General features: G+C 36.2%; 1 protein-coding gene across 3 annotated transcripts in view; it reads right to left on the bottom strand.

Annotated features, from left to right (window-relative positions):
• Window positions 1–459: 459 nt before the first annotated feature.
• Window positions 460–20018, bottom strand: part of MID2 (midline 2) — an 89394-nt gene continuing 69835 nt past the window's right edge. For 2 of the 3 annotated variants that reach the window (XM_023534110.1, XM_023534111.1), the window contains exons 6-10: window positions 12003–12130; window positions 10704–10937; window positions 3818–3979; window positions 2029–2236; window positions 460–1507 (exon numbers count right to left, since the gene is read on the bottom strand). In XM_023534110.1, coding sequence (XP_023389878.1) covers window positions 1105–1507; window positions 2029–2236; window positions 3818–3979; window positions 10704–10937; window positions 12003–12130 — 1135 coding nt within the window. In that variant the 3' untranslated portion in view covers window positions 460–1104. The remainder of the gene's footprint in view (window positions 1508–2028; window positions 2237–3817; window positions 3980–10703; window positions 10938–12002; window positions 12131–20018) is intronic. The other variant, XM_011366051.2, reaches the window with a different exon arrangement.

The raw sequence follows: 20018 nt of genomic DNA, 5'->3' as shown, positions 1-20018 counted from the left end.
GGCAAGAGGAATGATTATCTAACCTGTTAAAGAAAACGAACTGTTCTCAGGCATTCTTAATACAAGTACATTTGTATGCAAATAGTTATTGCATCACTCTATTCTTACTGATTTAGTAATTAAGGTAGGTTCCTAAATAAGTTCCATTATGCAACTCTTTTTTTAGCCTAATTTTAGTAACTATGTACTTGAAAGTAAAAAGAAAAAAAAACTGTATTTCTTTGAAATAGTCTGTGACAGAATTTTTAACAATTCAGAACTTCTTCATTAGGTAGCATCAGTGAAACTGCTACATGAAACACTTCTACCTTGATCAGTTTTCCATCCAGCAGTAGCATCTCTTGAGCAGTCTTGTCCTTCAGTCTCTCCTAATCCAACCTAGAGCTCTTCCTACCATCTATATCATTGCATATGTATGTGTATGTGACAGGAGGGAGAAGAGAAATGTTGACTGTTCCCTTTAGGGGACAAAAATGAATGGTATAATTTATTTTCCCTTCTAGTATATTTCTCACTCAAATGATCAAATTAAACAGTTTATTATGTATATATAATTATAAAATGAATAAATGACATATATTATTTATTCATTTTATATATATTACATATACACATACATGTTTTCTTTATAATAAATCCACAATTGTAGGTTTTATTAAAAGCCACATATAATATGTAATCATTTGACACTTCAAAATTCTACTGAGCCAAATTGGCTAGTACTTGAAAAGATGACATTCCCCTTTCCAGCTGGCTAGCCCCTTGTTCGGAGCCTCCTTCTACATTATTTACCTACAATTACCCTAATTCCTTCCAATATCATTTATACTCCAAATCATTGGGAATTTTCAATTCTCTAATGATGAGAGGCTTTCTCTAAATTTATTCTTCAATGGCTTGAACCCAGATAATTTGTTCTGAGAAACTCAAAACGCTAATTCCAATATAAGCTTTAATTCATAAAATTAAATCTAAAATATCTAGTTATTTTGGATGTTTCCAACGAACTTTATTTTGTATGCTGTATATTGTACACTAACTGAGGTTTAGGAGGGAATGAACTGCTGAACTGGGGAGCCAGTGAATTATATGCTCTCTTGAAACTTAATGGCAAGCTTTCATTCCAGAAACATAAGGGGACTCTTGAGGCCTGCAGTTGCATTCCTGCCGCTCAGGGTAATCAATAAAATCTGGGGCAGGCAAGCCAGACAGGATCATTAGAGATTTGTTCCAGATTGTGAATGTTGGACAAACTGGAAGAATGAAGGTCACATCAAAAGTATGAAGATGGAGAGAGTTAGCTGGGTCATAGAAAGAAAGCATGTTGTTGTCATAATCCAGAAGGACACCCAGACGCTTCAACTGTGGGGGCACATCCACCAGCATTTCCTTGTTGTTATGTCTCACTACGAAGTTACTATTACATCGAGAGAAGACCCATGAGGAGGCATTCTTGCCAATCCATTCATTCTTGGGAGCCGATTTGTAGGCAATGCCAATTGCATACCTGTGAGGCAGTGGAAAGGAGAGATCAACATTTATTAATGTTCTGAGTTGTGCTAGACATTATAGAGCAGCAGTCCTCAACCTTTCTGACACCGGGGACCAGTGTTCCTATGAGGATCTAATGCCTGATGATCTGAGGTGGAGCTGAGGTGGTGATGCTAGTGCTGGGGAGTAGCTGCAAATACAGATGAGGTCCTCGGCCAGGGGGTTGAGGACCTCTGCTACAGAGGATATATAAGAAATATAATACATGTTTCTTCCTTAAATAGTTTATATTTAGATCCATAATGTTGATTCCACTAGAGCTTTAAAAAGTTTTCCATTAGAGTGGTGTAGTAATTTCCAACTCCTAGCTCAGTATATTTTCCATGATTTTATTTTAAAAGGCTGTCACATTTTTCTAGGAGTGGTTTTCATCACATGCCTTTAAATCTTGACTTACTGATATTATGTTTGTTATAGAATTAAATTTCACAGGAACCTAACAACAGAGGAGATAAGAGAAAAGCGAGATCCACTCACCATGTTGAGGAACCCATGACTACCTCCCAGTAGTGGCAGCCACTGTCAATGAATATATTTCCTGCTGCTCCATAGCACCCTGTGCCACTAAACCTCTCTGGGGTATGGCTCTTCTTCAGAGAGCTTTCATCCTTCTCCATCTGCAATCCATCATTGGAGATCTTCAATTTCTTGTGAGTCATTTTGGGGTCCAGTTTAAAGGGTTGGCCTGAAAAGAAAAAACACATGAGGAAGTATTTAAGAATTCTTTGTCTTCCAGGACCATCAGTATGATGATCATTCTTGGGTCAGTACAAGTTGACTGTTGCTTGGATTACATTAAGGAAGCAGGCCAGAAGCCACCATTTTCAATAAAATAAGAATATGCTGCCCCCTTCATAATATGAAATTAAAAGGAGATTCTCAGGGTTTCATGTTCTCAAATATGTTTTTCACTTAGCTTTATTTCAATCAGTGGTTTGGGATTTGAGTGGTTCTTAGGGGAAGGAGTGTTTGAGGTGAGACAAAGTGAGGGAATTGATGAGATAATTGCTGCTTGGAGGCAGAACAAAACTGAAAATAACTCAGCAACAGGACAATTTTTTTTTTTTGCTCTCTTGCAAACGGGATGTAAATAACATAATTAGGTAACTTCATTGGAGTGACTATTGCATCATCAGTGATCAGAGAAAACATTTTTTGTGTAGGGTCATTTACAGCAGAGAACTCCTTATAGTCATATGACAAAACCAGTTAATAAGAGCCAATTGCTGAGTATGGCAAGAGCTGTATTATATAAAATTTGTCTGTGGCAGACCCTTTTGGCAAATGCAACACCCATTTCGTACTTGTTTTCTCTTATCCGTTTTCACTGTAGAGGCAAGGAAAGCTAAATATTCCAGCATCTTGCCCCCTTGCTGCTAGGAGTGGCTAATAAGATGGATATAGTTGGAAGCAGAAGTCAGACGGGGTGGGAGAACCTTCTGGGAAAGTGCCTGTTTTCCTGACAAAAGGGACAGTCATCATATATACCAACCCTTTCCCCCTTCTTCCTGTAGTGAAAGAAAATATGACATCTAGAGGTCATGTTGTAACCATGTGGCAAAAATCCAATACATGAAGCAAAAGAAGCTTGGATCTTTTACTACATCACCAGCCCTGAGCTGCCTACCTTTAAACCTCTTGCTATGTGAGAGAGAAAACAATACCTTGTTTAAGCTACTAACAAATACTATTTGTTACATTAAGTTAGTTGAATTTCTTGTCACTTGCAGTCAAAAGCATTCTTATAGGTGTGGCCTCTCTGCAGTAGAGTTTTACCAGAGTATCGCAAATAGAGTCATGTTCCCCATAACAATGTTTTGGTCAGTGACTGACCACATATACGATGGTGGTATACCATACGATGGTATGTAGTAAGCTATAACTGTCTGAATTTGTGAAGTACACTGATGTTCACACACAATGAAATTGCCTAACAACACGTATCTCAGAATGTTTCCTCACTGTTAAGCAGCGTCTATCTGTAGTACCCTTTTACTTAACTGTTTCCTAAGCATGAGGGTGTGGCGAGGAGAAAAACTCTTCACTAACATCCTCCTAAACCATCAACTATTATATGTATATCTGTGTCCACATATCTCCCAGGGGCACGAACAAATCCCTTGCCCAGAGCACAAACTACAACAGTAAAGCTCCTCTATCAGGACTTCTGCTGTCTTGCATGGCTATAGGTGCCTGCTCAGGCTAAGTGTACTCCCTAGCATGGAGGGGAAAACTGATGTCTGCTTTCAGAATCACCATAACGTACTGTTTGTTTTTAGTCGGGTAGGTTCACTGTTCCGGCTGCCTGCTTGGTTTATGGCTTTAACAATGAAGATGTAGCGTGTCCCACTCTGGAGTCCGTGCACTGTGTAATGATTCTGCTTAATGTTGGGCACAATCATCCAGCTATCCACTGAATTATACAGGCCTGTAACATGGTGAAAGACAAGAACATTAACCATGCAGGTGATAGAAATAGGATGAGAAGCACATTGAAAATTCATCATAAGCCCTCAAAAGTGAATTTCATTTTATTTTCTTGTGAGTCCTGAAAGACATAATGAGACGAACTTCCTCTGTTTCTTTTTTCTCATGGAGCTAGGCTTATGCCAGTTCCCTTGCTTGTGGTAATTGAATGTAACCACTAGTAAAAGTTAGGTTATTTCAATTTTCTGCCAAATAATACAGGAAAAGTTACTCTACAAAATCACAGAATCATCTCTTTTATGGAGTTTCTAGATTGAATCCCAAAGGTCCAATCCTCTGAGAGCTGACTCTGGCCTCGAATGGATGGAGCAGTCCTGTGCAGAGCACAAGAGCTGAATGGACACCGAGACACCATATTTCTCTCATTTTACAAATGAGAAACTAATACGAAGAGAAGAAAAGTGACTTGCCCAAGGCCCCAGATATCTGGTGATGGTGCTGAGAGTAGAACCCTTGTCTCTTTAATCTTAGTCCAGTGTTCTCTCCACTACATCACAATTCATGGGGTGGAGAACAATGGTTTTTTTGTTTCTGTAAGGTAGCAAAGCTTACAGGGCTTATGGTACAAGTTTTCCACCCCACCCGCACCCTTACTTCCAATACTAGTTGGGTTCCAAGGTATCATAGGAAAGCCAAGGAGGTGAAATATCATCTCCTCACTTGAAACTATCCAGTTTTACCCCTTCCTGGCTCTGATTCCAATATTCATTTAGGGTAGGGTGGTCCTTAAAACATTGTTGTCTGGAACCTTCTTCCCTTCCACACAGGGAAAAGGATCAGAAACCTAGGTTTCTGCTTTTGAAACTCTTTATACCATAAACATTGACTTAAACAGAGAAAAATACAGAATTAAAACATGTATTTGGTTAACTTTTAGTGAAAGAGAGATAAACATTCTAGTCTATGGATTATCTGGATTTCTCTCTTCTGTTATCTGCTGTTCAGTCAATTTACTACTTTTTAAACACAATTCTACCAGAGGATGGAAAGGAAAGAGCAAGGAAAAATGAATGGTGCTATGCAGCTACAGTAAAGGGTTTAAGTGAATTTGAAAATCTAAAATAATAATGAAATTTTTGAAAAAGATCGTATCATGAGGTGTTTTATAATTAATTTGGGGAGAAGTAGGAAAAGTCTAAATTCAAATTAGAAAGAGAAGCTTAATGGAGGGCCAACAGATATGCTGTAGAAAGAATAATTGGTGGAAATGTTTGGTGATTCTTATGAAAAGACAATAAAAGATGAGAGCCAGGGACAAGGAAGATTTGGTTGTCTATGTACCAATGCACAGTATGGATTGTAAACTGAACATGAAATTTTATTACAAACAGGGAAATACATGATCTTCAAGATATACTTCTAACAATACAAAACAAAAATAAGTGAACTTCACAATGAAGTATTATGCAGGTTTAAAAAATAATGAAGACAATCTCCAAGAACTGGGATGGAGTGATTTTCAGGATATATTGCTAATTTAAAAAAGCAAATTGCAAAAGTATATATAGTGTGCTACTTTTTGCAAGAAAAAAAGGCAAATAAGAAAACATACATATGCTTGTTTGGAGCTACAAAACAACAATAACAACAGGAAGGAAAAAAAACAGAAAATAATAAAGTTGTTACCTACAAGGCATGGGGGTGGGGGATCAGGATTAAAAGGATATGGGAGAGAATGACACTTCTCTGAGTATACTTTTTTTGTACAGTTTTCCCTTTTGCAAACACGTTGTTGTTTTGAAAATTCAGAAATTAAAATGAAGTCAATATGATTGGGAAGAGTGGGGACTAAAACTAAAGGCAAACTGAAACAAATGAACCCAATTGCATTACAAATAAAAAAACAACCACATCAAAAGGATGGATGGGGGCAAGAGGAGATTGCAGACAAGTCTTGAACTAGTGTTTGTTTTGTAGTGGTGTGGGGAAAGCAATTCAGAAGCTACTATAGATATATTACGGGAGTGAGTAAATGAGTGCATGTGTTAATGCTATTGGGAGCCAGGGTTCTCTTCATAGAAGTAGGAATATACAAATATGGAATGGTGAAAGGAAAGAAAGAACCTATGGAGATAGACTAGAATTGGAGGTATTGGTATAAACTCATGATTTCTAAAATATATGTGTGTGTGTGTGTGTGTGTGTGCGTGCGCACGCATAATATGTACACATATGTTAATTATATGTGTATACATATTATATGTATGGATATGTATATGCACATGGGTGTAAATGCGTATTTCTAGTCTACAGGTCTTGGTTTCGAATACCATTCTCTCCCTAAAAGGAACCAAGATTGCTTGGGAAAATGGCTGCTTTAAAAGTTGGGGCAGGATAAATTCAAAATGAGCCTAGAAACTTTTATTATGCTGGAGAGTAAGGAAGTGTTTAAGAAAATGATGGGAGAACACAAGGACCCAGGAGTCAGCTTAAAAAGCTTCCATTGACTAAATTTAGGCAATGTGAGCACCAAAATAAGTATAGGCAGTAAAGAATTATAAACCATTGAAAAAAGAAAATTCAGGAGTCCATGCTGATAAGCAGATAAATAAATAAACAGAGGGTGGGGCTTTTGCTTTCAGTAGAATGCATAGTGCCAGATTGCAAATATGGAAGGGAATGCTTGGTTGGAAAATCATTGAAATGATCAATGTAAAGATTGGATCTGGCAAGAATTATTTATTGATGTTAAAACAGGAGTCGGGGTAGGATGAGTTTGATGAGGAAGCAGGATATTTTCATGGTCTTAAAGTATTACCGCAAAGATTGCTTATTAGTTGCAAAAGGAAACTACACAATGAAAAAATCAGGCAATACCTTTGACCAGGTGATCAATATTAGCATCACTAACGAAGGACAAGTGGACATTATGCACATCCAGATGTCATGTCCTAAGGAGAACACGTCTCCTCTGTGGTATTCCAGCCACGAATGCATAATCTGACTATAATTGTGAGGAAATATCAGACAAACCTCAAATGAGGAATATAATAATATATAAATAAAAGGGCATTTTTTAAATGTTAATATCATTAAAGACAAAGAAAGGCTGATGAAATGTTTCAGATTAAAGGAGGTAAGAGATATGATAATTAAATGCAATACCTGACCCTAGACTGTAAAGGACAATATTGGGTCCTTTATATATTATAAAGGATATTGGGTCAAATATCAAGATTAGAATATAAATGGCGGGCTAGATAAAAATATTGCATCAACGTTAAATCTCTTAAAGTTGATAATTATACTGTGGTTATGTTAAGAGAATTTCCTTATCTGAAAAAACATACACTGAAGAATTTAGGGGTGAAAGGCCATAATGTATGCAATTCACTCTCAAATGGTTAAGAACAAAAGAGAAATAGAGAATGCTAACGAATTTTAAAGGAAATAGGGCAAAATATAAACAATGGATGAATCTGGGTAAAGAGTATGTGGGCATTCTTTGTGTTAGTCTTGCAACTTTATTTTGAAATCATTTCTAAATTTAAAAAAAAAGTAAATCTATGGATCCTCTGGATATCACTGAGACTTGGTGAGATGGGATTTAAGACTGAATTATGGTAATGAAAGTATACACCTTGTTCAAAAGGGAAAGATTACAACATAGAAATACATGAATTTAAGCATAAATGTGTAGTGGAAGATATTTGCATGAGAATGGAAAGGAGAGGAAATAGAAGTTATATCTTTGTGGCAGTGTGTTATATACTTCCTGGCCAGAGGTTATAGCCAGAACTTTCATAATGCAAAACACAAAATTAAAACAGAGAAGAGATATACAGTAATGGGGAAGACAATCATCTAAACATCTGGAGAAATTCTCATTCTGCTAACAGCATCGTCTGAAACATTATTAGCTTGTGATAATTTCATATTTTAGATGAGGTGGGGATAAAGTTAAAAATAAAGGAAAAAAGTTGAAAAAAAGTAAGAGGAGCTATTTATCCTGACAAAATTCTAGCCAACAAGGATAAAATTTATGGTTAAAGAAAACGTGGGGCTTGACTATTTTAAGATTCCCCATATAAGTCGTGTCATATTTATTTGTCCTATGTCTGGCTTAGCATAATGCCCTCCAGGTTGTCACAAGTAACACAATTTCATTTTTTTTAAGGCTGAAAAACATTCCATTGTATGCATATACCACGTTTTCTTTATCCATTCATCTGTTGATGGACAACTTTTTAATGTCAATTATAGCTAAGGAAAACGGTATAAAGAAAAAGAAAACAGAAAATCCTCAAGGTAAAGTAGCTCTCAGAACTGAGGATCAGTCAACAGTAGCAGGCCAGACTGGCAGGTAGGACTAAAACCTTAAATCTTCATGAATATTTATTCCTAGTAAAACGTTTTCATCTTATCTGCCCATTGCCATCCAAAATTTTGCTTCAGGGAATTCCCTTGTCCCAGTCCTGTTCCACTTTTCTATCAATGATCAGAGAAAGACATGGAAAGCAGGCTGGAAGGGGAAGTAAATGTATTGGAAGGCAGAAACTGGATTCAAAAGGATTTTGGCAGGTTGAAATGAGGAATCAAAACTAACCAGAAAAAGTGTAATAGGGATGAATTCAAGGTGTTGTGTTTCCATTTAGAGAATGAATTGAACAGGAATAGAATTTGAAATTCCTAAGGATTTCAGCTGATCAAATGCTCAGTTAATGTACAAAAAAAAATAATCTAGCTATTCCTTGTGGTGGTCATATCACTTTTGGAGTACTATATTTACTTTTTTGACAGTGTATTTTATAAAGCACTTTGATAAATCCGAGTGTGTCCATAAAAAGGATGCCAAGATGGTAAAGTAAAGGGTTTGAAACTGTCACGTGAGGAACAAAGATCTGAGGATGTTTAGCCTGGAAAAGAAGAAAAATTAGAAGAGATATGAGAGCTGCCTAAAATTATCTTAAGAACTCTCGTATGAAAGATGGATTAGGTTTGTTAGTGAGACATAAAAGGGCAAAACTAGGACTAATTGGTAGCTGTGCTTTGATACAAGGAGCATTAAGCTTGAAGTCTGACAGGCTTGGGTTCAAATCTCGACTCCATCGGTTTGCATCTCTGTGACCTTGGGCAACTCATTAAACTTCAGTTTCTTCATCTATAAATAGAATTAAAGTGATCTATTTCATAAGGCTAAGTAAGAACTCATACTAAATAAGGACTAAATAAGATAATGCATGTGGGAGCATTTGTAAAAGGTAAAACAATATATGCATAAATTATTATTGTCATTATTATTTACTAGTAGAGTTAGGCCTTTTATAAGGAAGCACTAACAGTTATTTATAGCTACACAATTGAATGGGCTGTTTTATTAGAAGTGAGCTATCCATCACTGGAAACACTCAAGGAGTGACAGGATGATCATTTACTGGGTGTCTGGTAGAAGGGAAGAAGATTAGACTAGATGACTTCTAAGGTCCCTTCCAATTCTAAGATACTATAATCCAACTGCTATTAAGAATTATCCTTTAAGCTTTTCTTTACAAAGGACTATATAACCTTGAAAATAAAGATGACAGCCTTCAGATCCTTGTCACTTCTTTCACTTCTTGGATTTATTCTCAACCTCCCAGAGACCACTGTTTCCCACATATTGGGAAGAAAAAGCAAGGCTGCTAGCTCAAAGACTTTCCAGAACAGGAGAGACAAGTGCAAAAAAGCATGTCGGGGAAGCTTTAGAGTTTGTGACTTCACAAACTGAAGAAACACCCAGGAACACCCAAGAACACAGCTACCTAAGCCAAGTGGCTTAGGTTGGAGCTGCACGAGGCAAGTGTTTTATAGAGTTTGACCTCAAATGTCCTCTCACCTCCTCACCCCATCATGTGCCCAGAATTGTCACAAAACAGGAAAAGAAAGCCAATCGGGAGGATTTCATTGGAAAAACTCCCCTCATGCAAGCCTGTGAAGTTAGACATAGAAGCATACACAGGTAAAAGAAACTACTAATTAGCAGTTATGCAGATGCAAACTTAGGATGAGAATCAGTTCCAGTCTTGAAATCCAGCTTTAATTCTGCTTTCATTTCCATTTTCCCCAGCACATTGAAGGGAATTTGCAGCTCAATCCCTCTTGTCTGGCAATCAATCAGTTAAATTCTGACTCTGTCTTGGGTTGCTTCAGTTCATCAGAAGGTGAAATTATAATATGTGAGCTAAATAACTGCTCTTTGAACATTTTTCATTTTGTGGCCCATTGACACATTTTTATATTTGGTGTAATTCTAGAAGAAAGGGAGAAGGGATAGAGTGACAGAGGCACGACACTTGTCACTATATTCACTAATAAAAATCAGTGCAATAAAGGAAGTAGTAGTCTCTGAACATAATGTATTTTTACCATGACAATGAAGTGGAAGAAGAGTCAAGGAAAAAAAAGATGTTCACATACATATAATCAGCAATGATGGTGGCTTAGCTACCCAGGAATGAATTCTGAGCTACATTCTGACTTGGGAGAGTGGAGTGACATGTATTAACTGAAGAAAGGCTAAGGATTACACAAACAAATGGGAGTGGCCCCAGTGACTGCCCAGCAAGGAAATACACAACTTGCTGATGGGTGACAGGTCAGTAAGGTCTTTGCAATGTCCGGGGGGAACTTAAACTGTCTTAGGAAACACTGTTCTAAACAACCTAACATGTCTTACAAACACTTGCCTCGTGGCGCCCCGGCCAATCTTGAGCAGCTTACTGCTTCCTTACATTTCCTTATCTCTGGCCACAGGCCCCAACTACACCATGACTTACTGATGAAGTTAGCCTGGCCAGTGAATATGGTGTACTGAAGCTCATAGGAGCTGATGCTGAACTCATCATCTGAGATCCAGTGGACTGTAATGGTGTCATGGGAAGCAGTACAGAGTTCTTCTCGGATAGATGGTGGGTTTGGGGCTGTAAGGAAAAATGGACAGAAGGTAAGGAAAGCACACTCTCTGTTAGGAATTTTACAATGGTTACTCTTGCTGCCCATCTTCTGGAGAGGAGATTTTCTTAATAAGAAGCATTAGATTGCACATACCATACAACCTGAAGACCTCAAGTTCCCAAAAACCATTTTTTGCTTCAACGATAAAGATATTTTAGGCAAAGATATAAACCTAATTTATTTAGATAATTGCCTAGTTGTCTACTCTGTAAAACCACATGTGTAAATATTAGAGCAAAGTGGTCACACTGTTTTCTTATTATATGACCTTCAAACTATTTCTTTTTATTTCAAAATAAGTTTCACTATATATTTTTGGCCAAGTGCAAAATAATATGCATTCCCTCATCAGTAAAATGTGGATGATAATTACTTCATAGATTTGTTCCAAGGACTCATGATACAAAATTAATATACAGTGTCAGGCATAAAGTTGATGTTCAATAAATGACAGCTATTTTAATATATTAACAAAAATAACTACAAACACAAAGTTATTGCATGCATGTATTTTTCTCATGAAATGATCATTCAAATAATTCTAAAGGTAGTCAGAATTTTTAAAAGGCTGGTTGTACTCCTCATTTTCTAAAAATGTCTGCAAGCCAGACTTTTCTTATATTTTTCTTCTTAATCTGCTAATTCTTGTTTCCTTAAAATCATTTAAGTGGTACCAGTACCCACATGGAACATTTTCTAATATTCCATAATTGGCGCTTGAGTTCTACCCCCATAACAAGCGACAATACATTACTGATAGGTTCATAAGGAGAAATCCATCAGCAACTTTTAGTTTTTTTACCTTTAAGTATGGATGGTATACTCATTCTGCCCCCAGAAATATTTTACAAATCACTTATCCTTTCTGTTACAGAAACTAAAATGTGTTCCATCTAAAAAGATACGTGTATCATTTTATAGGTTATAAAAGCATTTTCATTATAAATATTGTCTTTTTCAGATTATTTTAAAGTAAAAGCACAACAAAGGAGAAGGATTAGAATGGGAAGGAAAGCACAGAATTTTCACACCTGTTAAATAGTCCAGCCCCTCCAGTAGTTTCTTTTCTCTGGAAAAATCTAAAGCAAAGTTTTCAAAGGCATCATTAAAATTGATGTCTGGAATCAGAACTTGAGAAGATGCAGTTGCCATAGCGACCCTGCAAAAGAGAAAAGTACATTAATATACATCAAAATAGGTTTGCAACCTTATTTGGTGTTTGATTTCTGGTTTAACAAAGTGAAAGTAACTGATTTGTGGGGCGTGATTCATTAAGTGAAAAATATCATATCTGTGCTTTTCCAATGGAAACTATTTAAATGTTGATCATCAGGAACCAATTAAGGATTATACCATATTTGTTCACATATGTTCACCCCTCAAACACACTCCCCCATCCTGTCTTAATTTTGAGAAGTAAATACAAGATTTTTTTTCCCTCTGCATCATTTTCCATCTGGCAGGCAGCATCAAAACTAAACCTCTGAAGGCTTGGTAAGAGCAGTTTGAGAGATTTTTTTCTCCTTCTCTATGCTAATCAATAAGCCAGCACACTGGGGCTGATTTAAACCCTTCCCCTAATACTGTACTTTATTTGATCTTTCATAACATTTACATTTAATTTTATTATTCTCTAATTGTATAATGTTATGCTGGTTTTATCTCCTCAGCTAATTCTAAGCATCTCAAGAGCAGGGTTCATATTTTATACCTTATATCTTCCATGGTCCCTAACACAATGTTGGACACATAGTGAATAAATGTTGAATGAATGAATAACTGAATGACTAACAACAACACAACTGCTAATTGAGCATTTAGTATTTTTACATACATACTTTACATACAGATACACTTTACATATATATATATGTATATATTTTTTACATACATTATTTAATTTATTCCTTACCATAACCCTGTGTAGTAAATGTTATTTTAATTTTATAAGTGAGAAAGTTGACACATAGAAAGGTTAAGTAACTTGCCCATGGTCACACAAGCAGTAAAGGTCAGGAAAAAAAAAAGAAATATAACTGAACATGTGTTCATTGGCTTCTAAACTCTATACCCTTAACGATTCAGACAGTTCCTTTTAAAAAAAAGTAGGTATATAATTGCATGCTGGACCATTCTTAACCATGATTACACATCAGAATTATCTTCAGGAGCTTTGACCAAAACATACATGTTGAGGACCTGTACCAGACCTCCTGAATCAGAGCCAATGAAGATTCTTGAGCATACAAATGACAGAATAGAAAGACACATTAACTTGGCGACAACATTGCAAGTTAGACTGGAGAGAAGCAGCATTGGATGTAGAAATACCAGGGAGGAAACTTTCATGGTGAACTAGTTGTAAGGGGATGAGGAGTTAAACAAATATATACCCTCATGCATGTATACCCAGCTACACATCTACTAACAATATCTCTTGGTTGTTTCTAAAAATAGAGATGTTTCAAGAATAAACTGCAGGCCAGGATAAACAAATGAAAGACTAACTTGGTACAATCTTAAAGTCTCACATGGAATAACCAATCTTCCAGAACTTAAGGAGTAAGAAGACATATTTTTGGCCAAGTGCAAAATAATATGCATTCCCTCTTCAGGGCAGGAATTAAGGCAGAAAATTGATTTACGAATTTTTTTCGTGGCCTCCCCAATCTTCTTTATTCCTTCCTTCCTTCCACCCATCCATCCATCCAACACTTACTGAGCCAAACTATTGTGCTAGGCACTATACTAGGCAGTAGAGATACACTGGGAGAACAAGTTAATTGTGGTCCTTGCCCTCACAAAGCTTTCAGATCATGAAGGAGCAAGACATTAAATAGGAAATAGAAGTGCTGCTACAAAAGGAGTGGAGTATACACAAAAGCTACCTGGCAGAGACTCAGGCCCCAAGGGAAATCTCCCCAGAGGAAGTTCATTTTAAGCAATAACCTACACGAAGAGTAGGAATTAGCTAAGCAAAGATTGTGGATGTGTGTGTTCTCTCCTGCCTGAAGGCTGAACAATTAGCAAAGTCACACAGGGCCTCATAGGCCATGTTATAAACTCTGCATTTTATCCTAAGACCAATGGAAGCCATTGAAGCCTTTTAGGCAAAGGAATGATACGCTCAAATTTATGTTTCAAGAAGAGTACTCTGGCTGCAGTGGATAGGCTGGAAGGGGTCAAAATTGGAGGCAGATCAGATTTTAAGGTGTCTAGAAATGAGAAGAAAATAAAGTGGGGATAGGAGTGTAGACAAATAGAACAGAAAGTTAATTCACAAAATATGAAAACAAATAGCCAACAAATATACTAAAAAGACCAACTACATGAGAAATCAAAGAAATGTAAATTAAAATGAGACAGCATTTAAGATCATAAATAATGACAATATAGGAGCTTTTATACCTATGTTAATTAATGCCTACATATTTTTATTAGGACTGAAATTGATTCAAAATTTGGAGGCCAATTTAGAATTAAAATCAAAACAGTTTAAAATTTAAATATTCTTTGACATGACAGTTCTACTTCGTGTTTTTTTACTATGGAAATAACTGAGATGTATGCAAAGGTACAACTATAGGGGCACTCAACACACCGTATGTAATCCAATTGTCTAACAATGGTGACAGAACTAAGTAATGCATTATATGTCAAATGATGAAATACTATGAAGCCACCAGAAATCAGGTTATACAATAATATCCAATGACAGAGAAAGTTTATGATATATTGTTAAGTTTCAAATGTAGGGTAAAATACAATATATAGAGCATGAACTTATGTTTGTGAAATTCTATGTATACATACACATATATATTGGGATACTATACTCCCAAATAGTGGCTCAAAAGTTATGGATGCGTTAAAAATGACATTGGGGTATATGTGTGTGTATATTTCTATGTTTAAGCAAAACACTTTAGCTATCTCTCAAGGCTTTGATCTCTTATTGGATTATATAACAAGTGTCATTTGTAAAAGAGGAAGAGTAACTCTCCCAGCTAGAATTTCATTTTAACTAAAGTCTTGGTCCTTAATACACTACAATGAATAATAGTGGAGAAGAACTTCAGAATCTGTGAGAGAACAGTGAGAAAGATATTTAAGTTGGGTAGATGATTCTCAAATCATACTGCATAGATAGTCATCTATTCCACCTACCCCACAGGCTAGACCTGAGCTTATTAAAAGGAGATTTAGATACAGTTGGAAATCATCAACATCTAGATGGTAATCAAAGCCCTAGGAGCTCTTAGTTTGCAACAGGGAGAATAAGTAGTAAAAAAAAAGGAAAAAGGAGAAGGAGAAGGAGAAGAAGAAGAAAGGAGGAGGAGGAGGAGGAGAAAGAAGAGGAAGAGGAAGGAAGAGGAGGATGAGGAGGAGGAAGAGGAATAAGAAGGAAGAAGGAAAAAGGAAGAAGAAGAAGAGAATAACCTAATATGAAGAACTATAGTATTAAAACAATAGATTTAGGAAGAGTTGTTCACAAAGAGAAAATAAACCAGATATATAGGAAGAAAACCAGGAGTGTCCATGGAAACTAATGGCAGAGGAATTTCAAGTAAAAATGGTCAGTAGGGATAAATGCTACTGAGAGATCAAGTAAGATGAAACAGTAAGATAAAATAAATAAAAGTGTTTACTATACTTAGCCACAAGGTATTCATTTGGTGACCTTGGAAAGAACACTTTCAACAGTCTGGTAGTGGCGGAAGACATTTCTGAGAGTTGAAGAGTAAATGGGGATGATTAAATACAGTGGTTTAAAATATGTTTTATCTTTGCTCTCATGAAATCTCACTGAAATGACAGTCAAAGAATAAAACATTGTAAATTCACAAAGACAAAGACAAAGAGAATGGAAAAAGAGATTCCAGCAAGTAAGAGATTGTCAACAAATGTTTGAAAGCTAGAAAGGGATAGATGAGTGATAACCAGCAACAGATCAGAGAAAGTTCAGTCAAGAAGCCAACAACATCAGTACCACAGACAGTTGAAAGTTTGCATGAGGAACAACTAGACCCCAAGATTCACTCAACCTGAGACTATCTCTCCCCTTTTCAACAGAAGATTTGAGGTTTACTTTCTGCAGAGCTTTGACACTATACTAAAAGCAGTTTTAAAACTCTCATCTTTCCTTCCCTGCTTGCCTCCCAGAATGATGGCAGCCAGGCTTATACTCTTCATCTCCCACCAGAAACATGAGGTTGATAGGTTATTTCCATGGGGAAACTGGCCCAAGAGAAAACACCTACAGAGCTGACACTTGGGGTCCCCATAATAAAAATCTGCCTTATAATCCTATAATAAAGTTCAATAAGCAACAAACTATTCCAATCCCTGTAGATCTTCCAGTCACTTTGAAGAGCTTAAATTCAAACAGGAAGCCATAAGCTTACCAGGCATTTAGAGAAAGACAGAAACTAAAACAAACTAACAAAGAAAAGGAACTCGGAGGAAATTAAAACAATGTGGAGTTTAGAAGAAAACTTTAAAAATTATCATTAACATCCTCAGGAAGATAAATGAATAGTTTGAATCCACAAAGCAAAGAAAGAATGCTAAAAAAGAAGCAAAGGTCAGGAAAGAAGTTATATAAATAAAAATATAAACGCTTATATTAAAACTTTAATAGGTTGGATGAAGAATTAAGGAAACATCTTAGATGACAGAAAAAAAAGACAGACATAGAAAATAAGAAACAACAAAAAAAATTAAGTTAGAGGGAAATCTAAGATGTCCAACATCTGACTAATTAGAGTCCTACAAAGAGAGAACAGAGAAAATAAAGGGGAGGAAATTATTAGTGAATAATGCAAGAAAAATTCCCAGAAGTAAAAGTCACTAGTCTTCAGATTGGAAAAATCCACTTAGTGCCTATCAAAAGTGAATAATAAAAGACCCGCACCAAAGCATTTCTCAGTAAAAGTTCAGAAAAACTGGATTAAAGATAAGACCTAAAAGCTTCAGATTTTAAAATATAGGTCATATTCTAAGATCTGGAATTAAAATAGCAGTGGACTTCTCAACACAACAATAGAAAAGAGACAATAGAGTCACGCCTTCAAAATTACAAGGGAAATTTATTTTCAACCTATCAAATGTGAAAATAAATTTAAAAAATTTTAAAACAAAAAGTTCTCAAAAATTTACTTCCTCTGTACTCGTTCTTAGGAAGCTATGAGAAAATTTGTCCCAACAAAATTAAAGCAGTAAAATGCTACATGAATGGGAATTCAGGCAGAGCCCAATGGAGTCCCTAATTAAAAATACAAGGCTGAGAGTCCAGGGAGACTAAGTTGGTTGGAATTCACAGGGCAGAGTACCAGAGATGAGAAAGCTGCACATATAGAATTCTGGAGAACTTCAGATGGTTCTCTACTGGTCTTCAACAAAATAGTGATCAACACATACATGTGAGGGAAATGCCAAGTGCAATAGAAAGAGCCATCCAAAAAGATAGATAGAACGAAACCTGGTGCTTACACAAGGCTAGGAATAGTGTCTGTTCCTACCAGCTAGACTGAAAAATCTCATGATTCATGGGGCATTTTGTAGAGTACCCATAAGGGTCTTGCCTCAGTAGTGGGGATAAATTTCCCCTAAACTAAATACTTCTCTGATTCCACCTAGCAAATCTTAAAAGCAAGACCGAAAGGATCAAACTATTTTCAAGTAACTTAACTGAACAAATCTTAAGAATATTTATAGGAATACAAAAATACACAGCACCCAATAAGATAAAATTCACAATGTCTAGCATCTAACCAAATATTACCAGACATGCAAAGAAGCAAGAAAATATAACCCATAATGAAGAGGAAAAGTTGAAACTAACCCAGAACTGACACAGATGTCAGAATCAGACATTAAAAGAATTATTATAACTGTATTCAAGATGTTCAAAAAGCTAGAAAAAAGCTAAATATGTAAAATAGAAATATAGAAGATATAGAAAGATCTAAATTGAACTTCTAGAGATGAATACTACAATATCTGAGATGAAAAATACGTTGGAGAGGTTAATTACAGATTAGCCATTACAAATGAAAAGGTTAGTGAATTTGAAGACTTATCATTGGAAACTATTTTAAATGAAACACAGAGGAAACAAAAAACTAAAAATAACTAAATATAGTATCAGTGAGCTGAGGACAACTTAAAGCAGCCTAATATACATATAATTGAGGTCTGTATAAGAGAGGAAAAAGGTGGTATTAAAAACATTTGAAGAAATGATGGCTGAAAATTTTTCCAAATTTGCAGGTCAACTGTTGATTTCTAAAATTGAAAAAATAGCAATATAAGGATGCTATTTAGAAACATAAAAGTTATACCAACAGAAATACCTCATAAAGCTGAAATTGCTTGGCTTTGTTGTAAAAGTATAGACTATGGCACTAGACTTCCTAGGTCTGAATCCTGCCTCTGCCCCTTAGTAGTTGGGTGACCTTAAGTAAGTCACACAACCTCTCCGAGCCTCATTCCCTCATTTGTAAAATGGGGATAATAATAGTGTCTATCTCATAAGGTTTTGTGAGAATTGAGTTGATACTTATAAAGGCTTAGAATAATACTCAGCACAAAGTAAATGCTCAATATTATTGTTGGAGAGCAGAAATTGTGGTGAGGAGGAGATTTTTATTTCTTGCAATAAGACTATTAGTAATATTTGACTTTTTACTACGTACAAGTATCACTTTAATATAAATAACTTAAATATTTAAGAAGAGTAAATTAGAGGCGAGGAAATGGAAAGTCTTTCAAGAAGTTTTCTGTGAAGGGAAAGAGAGATAGGGCAATAGCTAGAGAAAGTATGTGGTAAAGGAAAGTTGTGGGTATTATCTTTTTTAATAGGAGAGAGATGAACGAGTTTAAAAGTAGATGTGAGGTCAACTAGAGAGGGGGAGAAATTGAAGCTATGGAAAAAAAGAAGGCATGTGACCAAAGCACAAATAAAGGGAAATCTCTTCCATTATAACCAGAAGGAAGGTGAAACTGATGAATGTGGATGGCCAGCAGTTTGGGATAAGAAGTTAAGGAATTTATCATTTCATACCTACGACTCTCTCTCTCTCTCTCTCTCTCTCTCTCTCTCTCTCTCTCTCTCTCTCTCTCTCTCTCTCTCCTCTCGCTCTGTAAAATAGGAGGTAAAGTAATTTGCTGAGCATGAACAGGAAGGTGGCAGGGTTGGAATTTTGAGTTGAGTACAGAAAATTTGAAATAGCCATTATTGAAACAAGGAAAAAAGAAATCTGGCCAAAGCAATACAAGATTTCAGATCATTACTGAGGAGCCAGATGAGATTAAAGGCCATAAATTTGTGGTGTAGTAGTACCAACTTCTTTGGTTATGTGATTTTCTCCAATAGTGTTCTGCAACTCAAATATAAGCAAGGAAAAGGTGGAAATAACTAGACTGATACAGGGTTGGGGTTTTATCAGGCTGGCATGAGTAAAGGCCAGTGGGGCAAAGGAACTGGGGATATTGAAAAGAGTAGCTGAAGGGAGAAATCGCAGACCTTAAACAGGCTAAAGAAAGAAGTGAAGACAGTAGTTGGTACGCAGAAGTCAGGACTTAGTGGTCTCAATGGAGTTGAAAATAGATGTATTGGAAGAAATACAGATAACTAATTACAGAGGTTGTAGTTAGAAAGTGGGATGTTTCAATTTATGGTTTAAGTGTAATTCTGAGTGACGGTGAGGTTCAGCATGTGGGTGGATAAAGTGGAGCAGAAGTGAAGGTCGCTGGAGGAGGAGATTGCAAGGAGCCAGGAGATTAAATAGCTAGAGTATTAGATAGCCACATGGATGCTGCTAATGTCACCAAGTATGATGACAGAAGCAATAAAAAGGAATATTGTGAACCTGGAGTCAAAGTCTTCAATGAATGAGAGGGAGATATAAGGAGGTCAAATCTGGTCTAATGAACCCCTGTAGCCCTTTGAAGCCTTGGTGGCTAATACTTAACAATGTTTCACGTTTAGAACTCAGATTCTTCACAGATTAAGAACTGGTAGGCTGCAGAGACAGAGAAGGGTG

The sequence above is a fragment of the Pteropus vampyrus genome, unplaced genomic scaffold (assembly GCF_000151845.1).
Source record: "Pteropus vampyrus isolate Shadow unplaced genomic scaffold, Pvam_2.0 Scaffold120, whole genome shotgun sequence".
In the NCBI taxonomy this organism is placed as follows: Eukaryota; Metazoa; Chordata; class Mammalia; order Chiroptera; family Pteropodidae; genus Pteropus; species Pteropus vampyrus.
This window is presented reverse-complemented; position numbering and strand designations above follow the sequence as displayed.